This window comes from Hypomesus nipponensis, chromosome 8, assembly GCF_054491055.1.
Source record: "Hypomesus nipponensis isolate SF chromosome 8, ASM5449105v1, whole genome shotgun sequence".
Classification (NCBI taxonomy): Eukaryota; Metazoa; Chordata; class Actinopteri; order Osmeriformes; family Osmeridae; genus Hypomesus; species Hypomesus nipponensis.
Genome location: NC_140368.1, coordinates 12920154 through 12942584, shown reverse-complemented (window position 1 = coordinate 12942584; position 22431 = coordinate 12920154). Strand labels below are relative to the sequence as shown.

General features: G+C 44.8%; 2 protein-coding genes across 2 annotated transcripts; one reads left to right on the top strand and one right to left on the bottom strand.

Annotated features, from left to right (window-relative positions):
• Positions 1-3747: 3747 nt before the first annotated feature.
• neurod6a (neuronal differentiation 6a) lies at positions 3748-4767 on the bottom strand. The gene has a single exon (XM_084703143.1). It carries the CDS (start codon positions 4765-4767, stop codon positions 3748-3750), a length of 1020 nt encoding a protein of 339 aa, XP_084559269.1.
• A 7775-nt stretch (positions 4768-12542) lies between these two features.
• itprid1 (ITPR interacting domain containing 1) lies at positions 12543-22316 on the top strand. The gene is made up of 13 exons (XM_084703702.1): positions 12543-12628; positions 13443-13671; positions 14323-14371; positions 14676-14713; positions 15525-15578; positions 17256-17304; positions 18181-18252; positions 18618-18820; positions 19139-19629; positions 19854-19914; positions 21297-21532; positions 21646-21675; positions 22185-22316. The coding sequence occupies exons 2-13, from the start codon at positions 13551-13553 to the stop codon at positions 22314-22316; spliced, it is 1536 nt and encodes a 511-aa protein (XP_084559828.1). The 5' UTR covers positions 12543-12628; positions 13443-13550.
• The last annotated feature ends 115 nt before the right edge of the window (positions 22317-22431 follow it).

Below are 22431 nucleotides of genomic sequence, written 5' to 3'. Positions count from 1 at the left end.
CCAAATGACTGTTAATGTGTCTCTGATTAGCCCCTGCCGACTGCAGACAAACTTCATACAATTTGTCCCAATAAGAAGAGTTCTTACATATTTAATCCCGGGCTCTCTGCTCTCACTAATGACCTTCACAGAGAAATGATGTCAGTGGCCCTCATACAGTTTTCTCATTCCAACAGCCATCATCAACTGCACTTGTTGAAATTCAGCAGTTTCATACAATTTTTGAATATTAAGAATGGCACAGCAGACATGATTCAAACATGTCATTGACTTTGATCCATCTTTGATTCAAACAATATAATTGACTTTTTACCATCTTTGGTTTTGAACACGCTTGTGGGAAAGTATATTTTCCTTTTGTTAGCAGGTATGCATGGTCTCTCTCTCTCACACACACACACACACAAACACACACGTACACACACACGCACATACACACCTATGACTTACAGTGTTATTTACCTTATCATAACAGTCTACGAACCCCTGACCCCCCTTATCGTAAAACTATTTCCTGTCTGCCAATACAGAACTGGAAAGTGTGCCAAGTCCAGTTATAGAGGGAGTTCTTGTATTAGCCAGGACTGCTGCCAAACCAACCCCAATCTAGTATGCAAACGAATAGTTGGCTGCTGATGGGGTGTGACTTCTGTTTGGAGTTTCACCTGCACCCAACTCTCTAAGGAGCTGCTTTTCAAAAGGGCTTAGCTCCTTAAACCTCCTAATTAAAATTAGAAATCCTTCCGCCAAAGGCCCCACTGCAGGCCTCCCCCACAAACATGCAGATCATTACAAACTTAATGGGGGGACATTTTGCATCCCCCACCATCTGCGGCACGGGACTTGTGGCACATTTTGGGAGTGATGACAGAGGGGGAGAGATAGGGTATGGGAGTGTGGGAGGGAGGTAAACAGGAAATGAAATAGACACAAGGAGAGAGAGAGAGAGAGAGAGAGAGAGAGAGAGAGAGAGAGAGAGAGAGAGAGAGAGAGAGAGAGAGGGGGGGGGGGGGGAGGGAGATTCTTTTTCGCCAACTGCAGCAGAGGTGTGAGCACAGAAAGAAGACTGTCACAATCATCGGCCAACACAGATAAATCAACATCACAAGTGAACAGCATTTCTCACTTTTAATTACACCGATGGTATTATTAACAGCCTATTCATTTAGGAGGCCATCCGCAGAGGTACTCAGGTGACTGCATGTCTTATAGCTTTGTTAGCCTGCCTAACTAGTATAGTTGTACTGTATAAAATAGTTATTGTTGACACTGTTGGCTTAACTTTCAAGGATTGTTTCAATACTGTTTTGTCTCAAAGAATTTCAGCAAAATGTTGGGCTAGCGTTCCATTAGAATCTCGTTACTATCTCAAACCGATGCATTTCATTATCAATATAGCATAAACATAAAACACTTAAGATATGATATGACTGTAGTCCTTTCATACCTTCACAATTTTCCTTCGTGTTGCCTAGCACCTGAAGTTTCCGTAAGTGGAAACATTTTAACAATTTCCACGTCAGATTGATTTATCCTACTGCACCTATCCGGGCCTTTATATTAGCAAGACGTCTCAAGACAAACATATGCTCGACTCCGACTTTCATTATAGAAACCGGTTTTTCGCAGGTAGCCATGTGCATAGGTCTAAAATGTTTATTTTCTGCCTTCAAAAATATGTGAGGGACATTTCCACAACATGGAGATGGATATAAACGAATGGTCTTACAACACATTGGCTAGGCCTATTTGGCTAACATGTCTTACATTTCCTGATCACATTTTAATTCTTGTACAGGTTTGACAATCAAAATCTCATTAAAGTCAGTCAAACGTCTGTCTAATGCATTCTGTCGCAGTAATTTCTCAAGATGACAATGCACTCGCCCGGGGATTATTGTGGGTAGCCTGTGATCCGCAATCTGCCGTCCCTTGGCCAACATCCAGGTCCAATACCAAACTTGGCGAAACCGACTGTGAAGTACACAACACTACACAAAGCATAGGCCTATCCGTCTTTAGCTCTGTCTCGCAACAGATTTTTGAATATTTTTAATATATGTCTCAATGGTGTAAAACTAAGATACATTCACACTTTCCCAACAACCAAATTAATTGTAACTTGTTTAACTACATGCTTCTTATTGTTCTTCCCATTGGCGCTTATTTGCTTTTCACAATGTATGCTTCATGTTTTGCCTACCCGCAATGTTTCTCGTTGTTATGATCAGTGACCTATATGCACTTTTGTAAAGCTCTCTCTTTGAAGTCTCTTTGGATAAAAGCGTCTGCTAAATGAATAAGTGTAATGTAATGAAATGTAACAAAAACACAAAACAACACACATATGGCTTGATTGATCAATTTTTATTAAGTATTTTTCCTATTTTAATTTCGTATAAAACAGATCTCAAATTACACTTTTCAAAGAAGGGAAAACAATATAATGCGCCAAACTATCGAATTCAGTTCACAATCATGTTAAAATACATTTGGAACATCTGTGATGGCACCGCATAATTAATGTACAAATTAAGGGAAAAAAATCTATTTTCAATCAACAAAATAGAATCAGGTGAGTGCTTTCATTCATTAAAAACAAAATGTAAGCGTAATGAATAACTTACTTTGATTTGTACATTTCTTAGGAGTAGGCTAACGATTCGACAATACTAAATTGTGATAGAGCAAAGAAGTTGCATAAAATGTAGGCTAGTCACCGCGTGCTTAATTAACATAATTAGCAAGAGTATCAACGTGTCATAACATCAAAAGCATCAAAATCTACCAGTATAGGCTATCACGAGCGCTCATTAAATAAATGAAGTCAGGCCGTTTTTTTTCAAAGAAATGTAGGCCTATTTCATGTCCGTACGAATACAATATAACGTTGTCCCTTTATTTACAAACATTTAAATCTTTAATAATATGACAAATAAACATTCTTCGATTCAGAGGTCACACAATAATAACTTTTTTTAACGCTAAAAACTGCACAATGTAAGCCACGTGTAGCCTATAGGACGTAAGAAAAAGAAAACCAGTTCCCTAGGCCGAAGAATTTTGAACGGAAATTACATTACTGAATGAAACAATAAACAAAGATGGGAGCGTTTGGCACAACTTTCTTGACTATCGTACTATCAGCAACTGCTCGTGGCCGCAGACTATGGGCCTGATCTTGTTAAATAACTAATTTATTATGGTTGACAAGTCCTTGACTGGCCTGCACCGTTTAAGGAGAATAATAAAGTTCCTGCGATGTCTGAAGTTCATTTATTGCATAGTTCCCGTTGCCTTTATTGCTGTCTGATTTACGACTTTGCACAATTGAACTATTTCGTGGGATTCAATTCAGACTATAGGCTATTAAAGGCTCAGAGGACACGACATACACTGTTCAACAGAAAGTGGCCGAAAAGGAATGGATTTAAACCGTTGCACTTGTAATGACAATTTCCTTTACTTCACTGGGTATAGCAATGTATGATACAACCACTTCACAAATCAATGTTTCCGTTGCCTAGTGTTTTGCCTGATGGGATTCCAGGACAAAACGTGTTTACCCGCAGGGCAATTACCATTCAATTACAATGAATTAATGATCACCCATCAGATGGCCCACAACCAAGTGCCTAACCTAAAAAGCGCTCTGTTGTAAATAATATATGTGGGTAAAGTGTTTCATTTATTTTTCCAGTAATTACTCCAATAAGAGGTGGTCACATTTGGACTCTCTTTTGGTCATTAATTATGAAAGGGAGTGTTGAATTCATCTTGCATCGGGTAAAACTGACTGCGGAGGTGGATGTCATAGGGGACGTGGATGTCTGACGACCCTCTCGACATCGAATTCTGAACGATAGAGCTTCGCCCTGCCACCGCACAGTAACGCATTCCATAGTGACAGCTTTTCCCGTAGTCCGCCGGGTCTTCGTGTTTGAGGGAGAATATACCGTTAAAGTTGAGAGGCGGGCTGAGAGGAGCTTCGAATGGCGGGCTTGAGCACTCCGGTGACGTGCTCTCGTAAAACGATTCATAGGAAGTGCAGTGGTTGTAGGGCCTGAAGGGCTTGGCGCTGTCCATGGTGCTGTTTCCGTGACCGGCTGAAGCCACGACCTCGGAGCTGTGGTAAGGTGGGTAGATGGCGTCGAATGGAGACCTGCCTGGGAACGAGGCCTCTCCGTTGTGGTCTGTGATGAAGTTTCTGGCATTCAGTTGTAGACAACCCGCAACTAAATTTGTTGTTGGCTGAGAAAGTCCTTTACACAACGTCTGGACAAAGGTTAATAGGTCCGGTCTCTTACCGGTGCTGAGAATCTCAGATAGGGCCCATATGTAATTCTTCGCCAGGCGGAGGGTTTCTATTTTAGACAGTTTCTGAGTTTTGGAGTAGCAGGGTACGACCTTTCGCAAGCTGTCCAGCGCGTTGTTGAGCCCGTGCATCCTGTTTCGCTCGCGCGTGTTGGCCTCCATGCGCCTCAGTTTGACCCTGTCGATTCGAGCCTTTGTCATTTTCTTCTTACGAGGTCCTCTCCTTCTTGGTAAGCCGTTCTCGTCATGGCTCTCCTCTCTCTCATCTTCTTCCCTGTCCGACTCGTCCTCCTCCATTGATCTTATGTCGGCCTGTGAGACGGTGTCTGATTTCATAAAAGGGTCCTGCTTACTGACCTTTGTGTCACCCACGAAGTCCAGAGACAAGTTTGTTCCAAAGTGACTCTCCCTTTCCCGCATCATGGATTGTTCATCAAACGGTAAGGTCAACATTGTCTTGGAGATGTGGAGATAAAGAGATTTGGTCAAATACTGTTTGATCTCTATGCCATCGATATTATTTCCACTCGGGCTGTTACAATACGTTTCGTGGATTACACAGAATTCTTTCCAGTCATCAGAAATATCTAAGTCTATGGAAATCACTTTTTTTGCTGCAGCTACAATGGGTTTAAATAATGTACAGTAGCCTAAATTAATCTTCCATTTTGACATTCAATAACACAGACAGTCACAGTGTAGCTTATCCGCCTCTCTAATAAAAAAAACTATCGTTACCAGGTAATTGAAATTATGACCCTGCTCTAATGTAGGCTTAAGACCATTTCACTAAACAGTCGTAAATCATGCCCACAAGTCATCACATTGCGCTTTTTCTTACCTGGATCTCGTGTCAGATTGCACAGCTCATCTTCCGAGGTTATCTTGTAGTCTAGTCGTTTTCTGTGGCGCTACAGTTTATGTATGGCTTCAGAAGCGCCAGTGAGAGACTCCTTTTCCCTCTCCTTCTTCCCGTCTCCTGTGCCGCTCTCTCCTCTTTGAGAAATGACACCGATGCCAACAGTGCCAGAGCTGGTACCCATGCCATCTGGAGCCAACGTCACGTGGCAGTGCTTGTCACGTGTTCTGATCTCTCTGTTCGCTCCTTCATCTGGCCATCTCAGAGCTTTGAGGACCTGATCAGGAAGGCCTTATCTTAGGGTGGATATGTAAAGACTGTAGGTCTAAAGCAATTTAATCAAATAGTTTATTTTCAGATGCATAATCCTTGATTATTAATTGATGAATATCAAGTAATTTATGATTTTTGTATGTATTTGTACGTATTTAAAAAAAATGTTTTGGGGCCTTTTTCATTTTTATTTTTATTTTTTTATTTTTACAAACAGTTGAGAGAGTGATTGAAAAGCAGGGAGAGAGAGAGAGAGAAAAACCTGCCGAAAATGTTTCTGACTGGAAACCAACCCGGGCCCCTGCTTTAAGGCCTTAGCCTCAGTGGTACAGGGCCTTACCCAGTGAGCCACCAGGGCATATCAAGTACATTTTAAAGCTAGCTGCCAACACAAATGTTCAAAGGGTCCCACACTCCAAATGTAGTAGCAAAAGTATCAAGCAACATATATGTCAGTTCATGTCAAATGAATGTTGCTCATCATGTTGGAGTTACATATAGTGAATTATTGTAATCAATACACCATGACTTATCAAATTGCTCACCAGCTTAAGTTGCTTACACATCTGAGTGACAGACAGATGATTGATGGTTCTCCTTTATTTCAGGTCATCTTGTCAAGGACATTTACCAACTGGCTGAGCTTGCACTGATTCAGAGATTCAGCACTCTTGCTCACATGTGTGTGACTGTGTTATTGAAGACAAAGGACGAGACTGAACCACACAGTTCAGATAGACCCCAGCCTCAACAAAGTATTCATCACCAAAATACTCCTTCCCTGAATTGTAAACACTGTTTATGATTTTAAATTGAACAAGATGTTTTGGAAACTCAGAGAACCCCGGTGTGAGCCTACATATGTATGGTGTTTTTTGACTGCTAATATTAATTGTTTTCCATGTGGAGCACAAATGAGCAAAACAATTACTATAGCATTCTGGCTCCATTCATGTAAATGGTTCAGACCAATGTTCAGACACACAGACACACACACGTACACACACACACACACATGCTCTCTCACACACACAAGCATGCTCACGTACACAAACACACAAACACATATACATACACACCCCTCCCTTCGTAGCCTCAGCTGGCGACGGTCTTTCCGGTCCAGTACACACACCAACATCTGATGAGTCAAACTTCCCATTTCAGAGTAATCACTTGACTGCACTAATTGCAAATGCAAATATGCAAATGTGTATTAATTAATTACTCTGTTAATTAGTTCTCTGGTCTTTTTGGGCAATAAATCATTATGCAGGAGAAAGGAAAAAGAGTAGGCCCATCCCTTTTCACATAAAAATTTAATACACACACTCCAAAATAGCCCCTGAGCTCGGTTTAAAGAAAAAAACTGTCTTCCCTTAATTGTCTACTGTCGGAACATGAAAGGGATTGTCACGAAAGAAATAACAAAATGGAAGATATCACTCTTTACATCACTCCTTGTATTTCTCCTCCACCAAGGCGTCCAGTCATTACAAACCACATGTACTTTCATTATCACTGAGTGATGCAAGGTAGAGTTGTCTGATGAAGACTGATTTTCACACGTTGGGCAGCTCTCACACTCATTCAGATCTCTGCTAGCATTACTGGAATGGCATCAGTGTAAAAGGTTTTGTCTAAAACACTCACGGCTAACACAAGTGTGTCTTCGACAGAATTGTACTGTGAATAAGAGAGGAGTATTATTTCAATGCAGTTGCCATACTATAACAAACTCTACACTATATACTATAGTATTGCAGTAAAAATCTGATGAAATCACCAGTATCTATAGACACCACAACATTGATTACGTAATTCTCACTTTGACAGGAATGACAAACAACTATTGTTGTTTGTCCCATGTGTGAAATATCTAATTTACTTGTTCTGATTCTGTCAGCAGTATTTCTGCAGAAACATGCAAGTGGGAGACACCTAGCATCATATGAAGATATGGAGGCGGGAATTATTCACAGGATGTTTTTGCACAAATACATGCAAATTGGTAAACTGTGTGAGAAATAGAGGTGCAAGTGGAACTGCGAAGAAACCTTACAGTACAGTTTATTGTGTATGACTTCAAACTGTGTGGGTTTTGTGGGATTCATTTAAAGAAGTTTACTTATTGATGTATATTGATGTATATACAGTATTTTGGGGGATAATTTCATTCCAAGGGAATGATGATGTGGACCGCAAACATTGTTCTGTTTAAAATACAAAACCAATTGTTCTGTTTAAAATACAAAACCCCATAAACAAAATAATACAATTCTGAAAACAATTAAAGATATTTTGGCCAACAATCAAACCACAATCAATTTTCTTTGTCTTTCTTAAATCACACCCTCTCAATGCCATGCCATGAAGTTAAGCATATAGTGGTTTGAGCTCTGATAGTCTATGAGCAAGGAATATTGATCCAGTCCAACACTGCTGATGTGTCAGATAACTCTTAAATGCTAAACCCAACCACGGTGCCATCCTGGCACAAGGGAGGCAGGGAAGGAACGCAAGCTTCCAGAGTGCCAGGAATGAGAACTCTGTCAACGTGCCAGGCCTAAATCCATCATCTGTACCTCACAAGATGTCTCAGAGGGTAAAGGCTGACCTCGGTTCAGGTTTTGTCCTGACCCCATGTCATATAATGGGAATAAAGTGATAAATGATCGCACATACTGAACTGATCCGTAATCAGCATTTGTACTTGTCTGGGGATCGAGGCGTGAGTGTGGGCCCTGGGTTTTGTTCCCTTCTGTTTCAGATGTTCAGCTGTCAGTTCACCTGGCGTCCCTCAGGCCTGCTGGTCTGACCACATCCCAGCAGTCAGCCTACATCTTACGTCGGGCAGTCACTGCTGTGAGCTGTCACTGCTGTGAGCTGTGACTGGCACGGGCTAGCTTCAGTCCACGGAGCCTGGTGGGAGGAATTTGGCTGGATAATTGGCTTGCCTCCCCCCCCCCCCAATACACACATACACACCCAGACACACACACATTTACACCACACATTGTAGTCGTTGCCCAGTCAAGATTAAGGGATGTCGCCTCATTATGGTGTGACTCTGGCTGTCCACCGTGGCAGAGAAGAACCTGGAAGTCCCACTCTGCTAAGCTGTTGGACCATGAATGAGGCCAGGAGCCTGTGCCTTGCTCAGGGGTCTGGATTTCTACCAAATCCCAAATTTCCTGGGCCTTTGTTCATGAACTACTACCCAACACGCTCCAACTTCTTAGTGGTGAAGTAGGGACATTCATGCGAGTGAATAGCAAAATGAACAACAAACGTCGTCTTTGAATGTGTGAATTAAAAGAGAAAACAGGGGGTGTCGTGGAGGGATGTGATGGCCGTAATGCAAATAACATCACCAGTGGTGAACTAACCACCTGGCGCATGCATAATGGGACGAGTCTGCTTGTTGGAAAGGAAAGGGCGCCGCTGAAGGTCACAGTTGTGGTGTGTGCAAGCTGGACTTCCGCCCATTCTCCCTCTCTCAGATGAGGAAGATCACCTTCATGTGTTCCCCTCCGGCAGGTGTAAACAAATAAGCCTCTCTATGGAGAATGCGTGTTGTTGTGGCCACAGTTTAACAGTAAGGGTTCATGAAAGGTTTGTTTCATGGTCAGAAAAGCTTAATCAATCGCAGTAATGTATGTTTAGCAGAGGAGAACATTACAGTAACCAGGATAGTTAAAAGGAATAAAAAACAATTATGATAATGTTGCCACGTTACGTAATAAACCTCCGAAACCTTTTGCCATGCAATCGTAGCATGATTACGAAGACATGGTTTTTATGGTGATTAAGACACGTAATTTTGCAACCTTACCGTGTAGTGAGGCTCTACAGAACATTTGAATTTGGATGGCTTCTTGTTCTTTGGAATCAAAAGTAATTCCCCTCCACACACACACACACACACACTCTTCCTGTTGCACACACACACACATGCAACTGCCACCTCCACCATTCCTCCTGTTAACAGCCCCCATCTCCGTGACATCTGTACTTCTTCACCGAGAACCGTGATCCTAAGCCCCTTGGCACTAATAGAACTCTTGCACTCTAATAGTGCTTGCTAATGACCCGTGTGAAAACAGAGGAGCTTGATGGAGACTGGAGAGAGATCACATGCAAATGGCACAACGTGCCTCACGGCTAATGGCTGCCTAGACGCACACACACACTGCTTGCTCGCATCGCTCTTTCTGTAAAGAAAGATTGGCCTGCCATAGGAAAATAAAAGATCATTTGGAGCTGAGGTATTATAGATATCAGAGACAAAGTGCCAGTCATGTGCCAACAGATCGAACCCTAGTCCCCTCTGGCAATTTAAAAGAAGAATGCACCGTTAGACCAAGATAATATCCTTGATGTCTGGGAAGGTTTTGGTCCATATTTGCTTCGAGGGTTTCGAAGGTTTTCGAAGTATCCGCGACATACATTCACAAAGCATAGATGGATCTACTCGGACACAGATGGATGTTGATCAAAAGCCGAACATGGTTTGGCTTGTTTTCAACTCAGAATCCGTATCTCTCTCCAACACAAACCTACCCATCCTCATCTATCTCAGTTCACAGAGTTAATACTCTTTTTACCATGCCATCTGGTTGGACTAATGACTGGCTTGATGTAAGTAATTTCACCACAGGCTTGCCCTGCCCGTGCTTGCGTTTGCACCAAGTGCGGAGAGACTTAGTCAGAGTGGGGCTGAAGACGTGAGACATGGCCTCCAGCAAGCTCTCAGGAGCACGGTTAAACATCCTTGGTTTCAACAGGCAGCTGTCCCCACTTATAGTCAGTCATTTCATATTCGCCCTCTCTCTTCCCAGTGTGCTTTCATAGGGAAACAAGGGTCTGGCAACCTGTCCAGTCTCTCTCCACACCGCTGCCATGCTCGGTCTGCTGCTCGGCCTAAACTAATTTATCCACTAGCCCCAGCTCACCAGAGGGGGAGCCTCTTGGGTATGTGCCGGTGCTGGACAGTCCAGTAGCAGCTGTAGCTCTATATCGGAATGGAGTGGTATGGGATATTAGATTCAATGTTAGGAAACCTTAAGGCATTTCAATCATTTACGTATCATGGTCATCAAAACACAATGCACACCTGTGTTTAGCCCCACAGAATTTAGTGGACTGAAAGTCAAATCCTCCCAAAAATCACAGTTGTTTTTCTGCTTGGCCCGTCCAATGTATCGCCCCACTTAAATGCTGCTCACTTTACATGACAAATGAGTTACGTAACAGACCAAGACTGTAGCGTTATGGAATTGTTGTAGCTTTCATCAGTGTTGCCCTTGTTCCTCCCTCACAGCCAATCAGATTGGTCCATCTGCGCTTGTCTTGTATAGGTCTGGATGAGTCATAAGTGACCGACGCCCCCGCCCCTCCTCCAGACTCCCACCAGAGGGCTGGTTGGCATGAACATGCCACCTACACACAGGCTGTGCCATGCTGCCTAGCAACCAGGCCAGAGGGATGGAGGAATGCATGGATGGATGGAAGGACGGATAGATGGATGGATGGAGGGCACGGAAGGGGAAGATATGTATACTGTAGCCAGATAGACAGACATACAGACAGGTTGACGGATAGAAGGATGGATTGACGGATGGGTGGATAAACAGACAGACAGATAGACAGATAGACTGACAGACAGATAGAGAGAGACCATTGAGAGGTCAATAGAACTAACAGGAAAGTAACAGTTAACTGTTAGTAGGAGTTAACTAAAAAGTTAGCCACATATGGACCCACGTCAGTAAGTACAAACAGCTATGTAAGTATTCAGGCATAATTAGTCCCTTATGAATATGAATAACACGATGGTGTTTTGAAGAGACAAACAGTGAGCCACCATGAGGTGTTTTGAGTCAATAGTGGCAATTATTCATGAAGCTCCAGTTGCTCTTGAGTGTTTTTAAAGTCTCTCATCAACCACCAAGAACTAAGACCCCATAGTATAATACATAATGTGTGCCTGTGAAATGTCACGGAATGAATTGCAATTCATCGTTGTGATTGGTAATGCAAACAAAGCCGAGCATGCTTTAAAGCTCTGTGCTAAAATATTGATCACATCACGTTTTAGAATGGGAAATAGTTCATCCCTGTCTGTGATCACACATTCTTCCACAGCCACACACAGCTGTCATATAATTACCACTACATCCACTAAGCCCCTATCCATACACCCTACCTTTTACATGGCAACAGTCCATATTTTTTCAGTCCATTCATGTAACAAAAAACGAAGAAGGTACTAAACAAATCGCAGCAGATGTGTGACTTGACGTTACGCTTTACATTGACAGATACAAATCCCTTTGAATCCAATTTAATGAAGCTATCCTGATGTTTGATGTTTTTATAGCCTACCTATGCCTGAAAATATACTCAGGCTTGATAATCTTCGTTATAGGTGCAACAGATCACGCAATTTATTTACATATTGGACACACAGCCTACAACACCTGAGGATGACTACATATCCATATATGTCTCTCTTATAATGCCAGGAATCTCTGTGTGTGTACAAATTAGAATGGGTTTAGCTTCCCACGAACAATTTAAGAATCGGACACTGCAAAATTCATATTTTGCAAGTGTCCTTTTTAATCCAAGTTAGTTCAAGTAATCTGTGTGTTTCACTGACATTTTAAGCACCAACTGTGTCATTGGCACTGTGCACTAGTTAGCTACACTAATGCACTACATGAATTGCAAAACCTTTCTTAAATGTTAAAGCTGACGGGGAAAAGTATTTTACTGACATCTAGCGTATACAAGTGAGAGTGCCTCTAGGCATTTAACGCGGTTCTGGGTTTAACTTTTCCTGCTGATTCCTGCTTTGCTGTTAATATCACTGGACGCAAGCTCACACGCAACATTTTAGCCAGTTCTCTTTATTGAGATTACGTGACAACAAAACCCTTCTTTTTTTTTGGGCACATTCATTTCCTCTTTCGTGGCCATCAAGGACACGCAGGTAGGACTCGTCTAACCACAACAACTTTTATTGCAACGGGTCGTGTCAATGCAAATATATTTTAATGTAGGCCGTGCTCTTGGTCACACAAATATGTATGCTATTATGCCTTCACGTTGCAAGCCGAGAATAGTCAGTCGTTGAAACGGAGGACCAAGAAAAGGCACCCGTTTCGCTCGTCACTACAGGTGAGTTTCTCGATTTCATACCAGAAAACGAACCAGTACACAAACAACATTTTAAAAACGGTGTTAGTTGCGAGGAAAGTGACTTATTTTTTAACCGGTTGTTTCAATGGGGACGCATAAGGTTGTCAGCCTATTTAACATTTGCAACTAATTGATAGTCCAATTGAGGTTAAAACATAGGCTAACGCACTGAGTAATAATTTATTCCACGAAGCCAAGGATGTGTCGTATTTTCTTGGGTTTAGCAACTGGATCTCCCGCATCTACCTACCATATTAATTAACCTATAAAAACAGTTTTATGAAAAAACAATAAAATAGTCCCAGCGTACTGTAAATAATACAGAAAATTATGGGTAGAAGTATAGACGAGGCTACAATCAGCCTTTCTGTCAACATTTTGGCTACATGTTTACAGTTGTAACATTGTCAACCAGCTGATGTACGATTTTATTATTCATATTAATGTCAACAGCTGTTTGAGTTCTGAGTCTATTGAAGTAGGAGACGGGGAAAAAGTTGACAAGACTTTCTGAAAAAGTCCTGCCTCCCCTCTCTATCCCTCCAGTGCTGCTCCATGCTGATAAAAACATGGACAGGAAACCACGACAAGGCATTATACAGTATAAATAAATAGGCTATTTCCGTGTCAATGGTTGAAATATTGATATAATATGGAGGCGCAGAGGGAGAGATAGCGAGAGTAGAGATGAGTATCACATTTGCATCTGTTCCTGGCACTGTTTACATAGAGAGAGCAGGTAGCTTTGATGACAGGTTCCATTTACGAAGCACGCTGCTGTGGTGGTGGTTAGTGTCCAGGCTGCCCTGCTCCAGTACCTGACTGACGGGCCTCGTGGATGGGGGCTGCAGGGCCAGGCTAGGCGCTGGGACAGGACCAGGGATCTGAAGCCAGGTGCAGGATGGCCTCTGAGGGGACTGCAGCAGAGAAGAGAGCCACCCTGGTGGCCTCCAGGCCCTTGTGGAGCAACGTGGAGGTGTGTCCGTCAGTGTCGTCTCTGACACAGGGACGAGACAGAGCTGGTGAGGACCTCTTCTGCTGGAGAGTATGAAATATCCAAAACAGGTTTTACTGTACCGACGGGGAAATAGTGCCAAGCATGCAATGCGTTTAGAGCTAGCAGAATCCGAATCAAGTGTAATAGCCAGGTAAGTGTACACCAACAAGGAATTTACTATGGTGGGTGAGTGCATACAGTAAACGTAGGATAAACATATAGAGTCTTAAAAATGTGCGTTCAGTATCTTAGTCTAACCGAATGTGTGCTCTTTCTGCATGGGACGTACACTATGAAGGCTGTGTCATGTTTTTTAAGTTATTACAACAGATGTAACTGATTAGATGTTCTCTCTTTGGTGATGACGAGCCGAGTCCTCTGTGCCCCAACACAGTTCTCTAGATCAATAATCTGTGTTACTGTCATGACTTTGCTATGCCTTTTTAAAAGTATTGACATCAATGTCAACCATAGCTGCTACTAAGTGGATACAAATTAAAATGATCGTGCATGTAAATTCACGATTCCAAATAGAGCAATTGCACCTCGGTAGAAACACCCGACATTACACATTGCTTCAGCCTCGTTGGGATTTCACAAATGTTCAAATTTCAACGGTGTCGTGAATCTTTGGCACCAGCGTGTTTTATCTCATGTTTCCTGTCTGTTGATACAGGAGACCGTACCCAGGATAGTGTGAGAGAGTGGCTCACTACCGTCAATGAGTAGGTGACAACACCGCCAGTTACTTTCACCAGATGTCTGGGAAGCTATTTTTTAAAACCATCTCATTCCTATTTATTTACACATGCCACTCCTAACCCAAATGCTTGAAAGTGTATGATCTAAATGTGGCTGTGAAATATTGTGTAGCGCCGCACAGAAAGGCTAGGAGCTCTTTAAGGATTGAGGGGCTCTAGGGCATTTGAATTTTAGCATGAGCTTTCCCAGGCCAGGTCCTCTCATTTGAATGTTCAGGTTTTCTACTGGCTGTCTCCTCCCCAATCCCTTTTTTTTTTTTTCTCCCAGAGTGGATCCAAAACCAGAACAGAGCAGACAAGCTGCAGGTATGATCCAATGAAATCGAATGTGATTTGATTTAAATAATTATAAAATTGATATCGGTTGACAGAGTTAGTTGAATGTGTCTGACAGTGTGTTTAGTTGTTAATCGGTTTTCTTTGAAGAGTCTTGTCTTGTCTGTGATCGACGATCTTTATCTAAAGTTACAGTAAGAGGAATTTGGAAAGAGGACAAGTTGGAACTTGTCTTACTAAGATAAGGCATATTTGACATGCTGTACGGCTTTGCAACGTATGATATGTGCTCTTCTGAATTGTTTCATCTTTTGAGAAAGTGGTGTAGATAAGGAAACATCGGACTGCATATGTATTTCCTGAGGCTTGTACTGTAAGTAAAGTACCACAACTCAATTTCTGAGACTGATATCTTTACACACAACAATGTGAGTTGATTCTTGGATAGGAGATTCTGTAATCCCTCTGCCCCCCTCCCTCCCCAAGGAAGATTTTGTCACGCAAGGTTGATCAATTCAAACAACATGTAAATGAGTTGGGTGAAAACCATCAGAGAGACTTGCTCTTTATCCCTCTTAATCCCTCTCTAACCAGCCTTCAAAACCTTCTATAAACACTTGTACGTGTCTCAGTTCTTAATGAAGTCACAGAGTATGAGGTTTCGATCGTTTATTTGCACACTTTTCACTGAGGTAAGTAAAGTTTTATCAGTCAGCTGCTGTGAATGGAGCACCTTTGCCAGGTTCCCTGTTCTGAAATACTGCTCCTGCTACGTTTCTGTGTATGCATGTGTGAATAATGCCTACATATGTGTTTTGATGACTGCCTTCATTTTAAACAGAGTCCTTGAAGAGGAATGCCAGCAGTGAGGATGACTTAGCGTTGGGTGTGGAAGGTAAACATCTTTCAGCTCCTGTACTTTTTAGGTGCCATCGGCGGTGGGAGAGATTAGCGCTAGCTAGCACACAGCCTTTTAAAACGGGTTCAGCACTCGTAGGAAAACAGAGTGATGAATCTCCTCCCTGTGTGCTTAGAAGACCACCTGACCTGTCTGGAGCGGGTACACAATGAGACAAAACAGTGTCGAAGGCCCTTGCGTATTTATAAGGGCGGGTGAAATATTGGCACAGCGCTAGTTTTTGTACTCTTTTCTAATCTCAGGGCTAAACTCTCAGACATGGAGGGAAAGAAAGAGGGAGAGAAAAGAAGGAGGGAGAGGGAAAGGACAGAGAGAGCAGTGGGGAACCCAACCATCTAGGCGGGGCCCTAAACACCACTAAGGAACATTGCTAAGTAACATCTCGCTCAGTCTCGGCAAACATCCCTGGGACCTTAAACAAACACTGTTAGGATGTGACACACACCAGCCGCCTGGTTGGTGTGTGAGTGTGTCTGGTGTGTGTGTGTGTGCATCTGGCGGGTGCATAGCGTGTGCATGTCTGTGTGTGTGAACAGGGATCCCCCCTCACGTTTGCCTACCAGTCAAGTTCCAAGGACTGGCCTTGAGTATGTTTCAGTACGGTGTGAAAGAAGAAGAAGGAAGAGGGAGAGAGGATATTTTAGTAGGTGCATACTTGGACATTTGGCCCAGCCTCCATGTCTTTAAAGTGGACAAGAGCAAGGCTAGCTCAAGCTCATGCCGAAACATCTTTTTTCAGAAAGTCTTCATTCTTCTAGTTAATGGCTGGCTTGTTTCAAGGATGGGGAAAGTACAGTTCTGTCAACTGAAATGACTAGGACGGCCATCTGTCACCATTAAGTATGAGTATTTCCAGACTCTGGCCTGCTGGGTGTGTTCTGAGGGCTCCTAGACGCTCCTCTCTACCTCTGCAGCAGCGCCCAGTGACGGAAACCCTTTCAAAGCAGGGCGTGGGCTTAAGCTGATTGAAACCCAACGGGATGAAATGTCACGTGCCACTGTCGTCAACCCCACCCGCCCCCCCCCTCCCCCCCCCGCGGCTCGTCCCTGGCCTTGTGATGGTCGTCATCGCGGGGAAGAATCGGAGATAAGGGCTGGATGTAGGACGGCTGGAGGAGAGAACGCCTCGCTGGAATAACACGACGAGGCAGAGACTGGACCCTTCTGTCCCTGACACGGTGCCAGCATAGGGAGTCACAACCATGAGGGGAGGGGTGCAGAGGGCTGACAGCAGACTGACAACAAACACCTACGTCGACAGAGGGAGGAGGGGAAACGGGGAGATGGTGCTTGCCTAATATAGCTACTGGACTGAGTTAGCCTCCAGCAGGATGTGCTGACTTTGCGTTTCTGTTGCTCGCTCTCTCCCCCTCTCTGCCCCTCCTCTCTCTCGCTCGCTCGCTCACTCCTCCCTCTCTCTCTAGCTCTCGCTGGCCCTCCCTCTCCTCTTTCTCTCGCTCGCTCCCTCCCTCTCTCCCTCTCTTCCTCTCCCTCTTTCTGTCTCTCTACCTATCCCTCTCAACCACCCCCCCCACTTTCTCCTTGCCCCTCTGCTTTTTGCCACTATCTCTGCTCATCTATGGTCCAAATGATGCAGCTTGCTAGCGTCAAGATAACCCTCCTCCTCCCTCTGTTGTCCTCTGTTCTCTCCAGCTTCTTTATATGGCAAACACGGAGTGAGGACTGTCCAGGAATTTCTGCAGTAAGTATATACATGACATTACCGCCTCTGGCTTGTTGAAATGCAACTCGATTAAATGTTTGGATTTAATATACTTTTTTTGATGGTTGGATAGTTCCTCATTTACAGCCTTGGCACACAGCATGGCGGATCAGATTCCTAACTAAAGCATTTGTGGTCATTCCGCTGGTTTTGCATGGCTGGGGAGTGGGTGCTGGGTTCGAAACCCAGTTGATTGATAGGTGTGTTGTCATAGGTTGTGTGGAATCGGCAGAAAGTTTTACTGGCCTCTTAGCACCTGGCAGTGACTTAGTATTTACCATGCAAATGGGCAGATCTACTGTGTCTCTGTTTGTACATCCCTGCCTTCGCATAACCGTGGATATGGGGAGGATGATTAGGTTGGTTTGCATGAAACAAAGTAGGAATATTACACAGGAATGATGATGTGAGACATCACAGAGGACATATGGCTCTGTGTGGAGTTGGAGGAGAGTGTGTGTCTGGTCTACAGCGAAGCATTGTTTAGTGAAGCTGGACAAGGTTGAGACATGTGAGTTTGACCAGTGGGAGTTACGTTCTGGGTCTGAATCCAGCCCGAGCAAATTGTTGAACGTAAAACATGTTTTGATTATGCTTTGAAGATCTGTAGACCGTCATAGCAAACTGGAAATTCTTGGCGAGGGCAGCGTTTTTTTCAGCGGGTTTGGAACAGAAAAGTACACAGAGTAGAATGGATGAGGGCTAGGTAAAAGGTGAAGGCTATGGTATAATTTATGTTGCTTGTTGTCGCTGTCCTGCTAATGTAGTCGAGGGTTAGTCGTTCTGTCATGGTTTATAGGGCTGTTGTCAAGTCTTTAGGTCCGGTCACATCTGGTTCTATCTGGTTCCTCCCAGGTCGACCCGGCCAGATCTCAGCAGGTGGAACAGCGTCACCTCAGCCCTCTCCACTCAGTCATCTCCTCTCAGGTCTGGCATTTCCTAAGCTTGTTCCGTTTGTTTCGTGTCTTATTGCCATGTATCTACAGGGGCGCGTCCTAGACCATTTCAACTGGGGGGGGTCAAGGTGGGGTCAGTTGAACTGTTGTCATATTTTTCTTCACTGCGTTGTAGGCAGTGTCAGGCAAAATACCATGTTTATAATTATTCAGACTCTACATTTAGGGTGGCCCCTATGGGGGTCCAAGCTTGTTGTCAAAGGGGCACTGGCCCCCCACCCGGCCCCCCCTCAGAACCGCCCCTGTGTGTCTGGTCAGGCGTGTTGGTGTGTTTGCGTATGTGGAGGTCCGCATCGGTTTGTATAGCCGTAACGAATCCCTCGCCCCCTGTGACAGTGTGATGGACGTGCTCAACCTGTGGAAGGACGACCCGGAGGAGGTGTTGTTCGACCTGGGCTTCGGCAGCGACGAGCCCGACCTGTCCGGTCGCATCCCGGCCCGCTTCATCAACCACCCGTCGCACGCCCGCGGGATCAACATCCAGGTGCTCCTGGAGGCCCAGAAGAACCGCCTGGACATCGAGAACCCAGACGTCAGCAGTGAGTCCTGCCCCACCACGTAGATAGACGAGACGTGCATCCGAGAATCGGTCGCTTGTCCGCGCTGTCGTCACGCTGTTTTTCAATTGGCCCCGATTATTCCAAACCCAAATGCAGTCTGCCGGCTGATTCCAGTAAGAATGCTGTTACTGCTGTGTCTGAGCAGGGTGTCAACGGATGTCATGATTAGCAGGTGTGCTGCCTGCTTTACATGTGTCAAACATCCAGATGGACCAAATATTTTCTTATCTTCTTTCTCTTCATACTCTTTCTCCCTTCTCTATATTTCTTTCCCTATCTCCTTCTCTCCCTGGCCAGACCGCTTCAGACAGTTGGAGGTGCTACAGCAGGTGACCACAGCCTTCTCCACCCTGGTCGGAGGCCCTGACCCCTCCGCTTCCCCCCACGCCGGAGCACCATCTCCAGGGAGAGACCTCTCCGCCGAAGCCAGGGAGAGGAGGAGGCGGATGGGTATGCTCTTCCGCAAGGCCTCCAGGAGAAACCTTGGCCAAACTCAGACCTTCCAGGAACAACCCCCTGCCTCTAGCCCCTCGGACCAGCCAGAGCAGCCCCCGTCCAGCATCGCTGACAAACCCGCCACCCTGAGGAGAACCAGGCTTGTCCTCCAGGAGAGTATCTGCTTGTCCCCCCTGGCGGAGGAGCAGGGAACGCTGCTGGACTCCCTAGAGGCCCCTACGGTAGAAGCACGACTGGGACTGGGGAAAGAGATCCAGGCTGGGACCTCCAGTGCTGCCCTTGCCAAGAAGAGGAGCCCTGGGCAGGCCAGAGAGTCGTTTGAAATGGAAGAGGTAAAAAAAAAAAAAAAACCTTACGTGGTAAAACGGTCAACTAAATGGCAAAGGAAATTAAGAATGGAACTGTCTTAGTTATTTGCACTTAACTTACAGCAGAGGATTGTAAATGAATATACCAAAAGCAGATCTTGTGGATTTGATGAAAGGTGTGACTTACAGTATGTATAACTTATTATTTATTATTGTTGTGTGTACGTGTGTGTGTTTATGCGTTTCAGATTCAGAGTTTTGATGATGGCAGTATCGCTGGGAGCTGTTCAGGAACTGGGGACAACACGGGTATGGAGATGAGTATATCTTAGTGTTTGAGCATTTGACTGTAGATCCAGAGTTCACAGGTTCAAATCCCCCCATGACATTGCTTTGGATTAAACTTCAGTCAAATGACATTAAGTGAACCCCACTGAAATCAGTGTGTGTTCAAATTTCAATGTTCATATGTGTATCGCGCATATATATATGTCTATTACGCAAAATACTCTGCTGTCAGATCATATTCATTTATCAAGAAAAAGTCGATGTAAATATTGGATTTAGTTCTCCTTGTCCTATTCGTTGGTATTTCCCTCCTGTACACAGTACAATGCTTCCTATGGAACTCCGGTGTGTATAGTGCGTGGCAGCTGTTTACGTAAGGTGGGTCTCTCAGATGCTAAACAGTAGCCAAGGGGGAGAGACGGATGCTGTAACAGTTTCGGAGGGGGGGGGGGGGTGGAGGGGGGGATGGGCGGAGGGGGGGGTTGGTGTGGTGGGAATTAACGGGGACATTAATAGCATGGAAACTATTCTCATAGCGAGAAGGTGGATGCTTGCCTCATGACTTCAGTTTTAAAGCAGTCCCAGACTCAAACAGTCCTCCGGTTCTGTAAATAGACGAGTTCTCCGAGGGATTCTCTCCTTCTCTCTGCTCCTCTCTCGTGCTCCTCTTTTCTCTGGAACCTCCTGTCATTGAGTGCTTCCCCCCCTGTTATCAACATTTTACTCACTTTTCGGACTCTCGTTCTCTGTCCCATCTCTCCGTCTCCCAAACATACAGGCTTGTTTACTTTGTGATTTCCTCTGTATTTAACCTTCCAATTCTCTTCATTTCCATTTATTCACTATTAATGGTCTGCTCTATTAGAAATATTTGTGTGGCTGTGTACTTAATGTGGCAGGATAATCTTTCCTGGGCACAGTTTCCTTGACATTTGACAAGACCTTGCTGGCTTGCAATGCAAAGTGGCAATTTTTTAGAGTGTGTCATTATTTTCATAAAGATTCCCTTAACATCTGATACAGCCCGGGTAAACACACAGTCATAGTCTAGCATTTATGCTTAAGGGAAAGCAAAGAGGAGCTACTGTGCCTAGTTGGAAGTCCTTTGTAAGATATTCAAAATGACATGGGTGATTGCAATGATGAACGAGTCATTAATTTCATGATTGCTGTTGGCTGCATGCCACAATTTAAAGGAGTGACCAGATCGCGCTCTGCGACAGCAGTGTTTTATGGTTTCTCAATGTTCCAAAATTGTCTACAACTTGTGCTTTACCCACTTTAACTAGTCTGGGAATGCACCTCATATTTCGCCCACTTACCTCGCCAACATCTCTCCCTCTCTCTCTTTCTCCCCCTGTGCCTTTTCCCCTCCATCTCCCCTGTCTCCCCTCCCCCTGTAGCCCAGGCTGTGATGAGGACCAACAGCTGCCAGTCTGACAGCAGTGGCTTCCTCGAAGAGCCCTTCATCCCCAGCCTACACAGCCTGCAGCTCTTGCCTGGGCCTGGGCCTGGGCCTGGGCCTGGGCCTGAACATGGGCCCTGGCCCAGGTATGGGTGTGGACCTGGGTTAGGATCTGGGCCTGAGCCTGGGCCTGAGTCTGGTTCTGTCCATGGTATTGGCTCTGAGCACTTGAAGGTCAGTCTCAACTTTGTGTATCTAGGTACATGTGTATCTGAAGTGTTGAATGCTAAAAGCTACACCCACAACAACGATTAACAACTAGTGCTTTGTTTTTGCTGTTGCTCTAGGCTCTGTCTGGGGGCAGCATTGACAGTCAGGTGACTGTCAAAGAGGCTTCCCTGGACCGCTCCTGTCCCGCCTCCCCTTCCCTCCCTCCCTCCTCCACCTCAGTCTTCTCCCCTACCTCCTTATCCAATTTCTCCTCTCCTTCCTCCCCTACCTCCTTATTCAATCTTCCCTCTCCTTCCTCCCCTACCTCCTTATCCAATCTCCCGTCTCCTTCCTCCCCTACCTCCTTATCCAATCTCCCGTCTCCTTCCTCCCCTACATCCTTATCCAATCTTCCCTCCCCTACATCCTTATCCAATCTCCCCTCTCCTTCCACCCCTCCATCCCCCTCCTCTTCCTCCCATTTTCCCTTGTTTACATCCCGGATTCCCAATCCCTCCTCTCCGGTTTTCCCCTCCTCTCTTCACTTCTCCGCCTCGTCTGCCTACGATATATCTGTTACCCCTCTCTTCTCTCCTACCTCTGCCGCCTGTTACTCCATCTATCCTTCCTCTCCCTACCCCTCCTCTCCCACCTCCCCCTCTCGTCTCTCCACAAGTCTCCCAAGTTCAGCCTCACCTCTGGAGAGACGAGCATCACCTGTAGACAGCCAAGATTCACCTGTCGAAAGACCAGTTTCACCTCTAAAAACACCAGATTCGGTTCTCGAAAGACCAGTCTCGCCTTTTGAGACACCCAACCTGCTCTATGAGAGACCCGACTCCACCTTAGAAAGACCAGACTCCTCAGGAAGGACACCAGAGACACCAGCGGAGCGGGATGGTATCTCTGACACGACCATGGGA

What these genes read in the sequence shown, in the direction of transcription:
- neurod6a (XM_084703143.1), bottom strand. Translation starts at nt 4,767, where the DNA reads ATGTTGACCTTACCGTTTGATGAACAATCCATGATGCGGGAAAGGGAG.
- itprid1 (XM_084703702.1), top strand. Translation starts at nt 13,551, where the DNA reads ATGGCCTCTGAGGGGACTGCAGCAGAGAAGAGAGCCACCCTGGTGGCC. An exon ending in ACAGGGACGAGACAGAGCTG is followed by an intron (nt 13,672 to 14,322) that starts GTGAGGACCTCT and finishes CTGTTGATACAG; the next exon opens with GAGACCGTACCCAGGATAGT. An exon ending in TTGGCTCTGAGCACTTGAAG is followed by an intron (nt 21,533 to 21,645) that starts GTCAGTCTCAAC and finishes CTGTTGCTCTAG; the next exon opens with GCTCTGTCTGGGGGCAGCAT.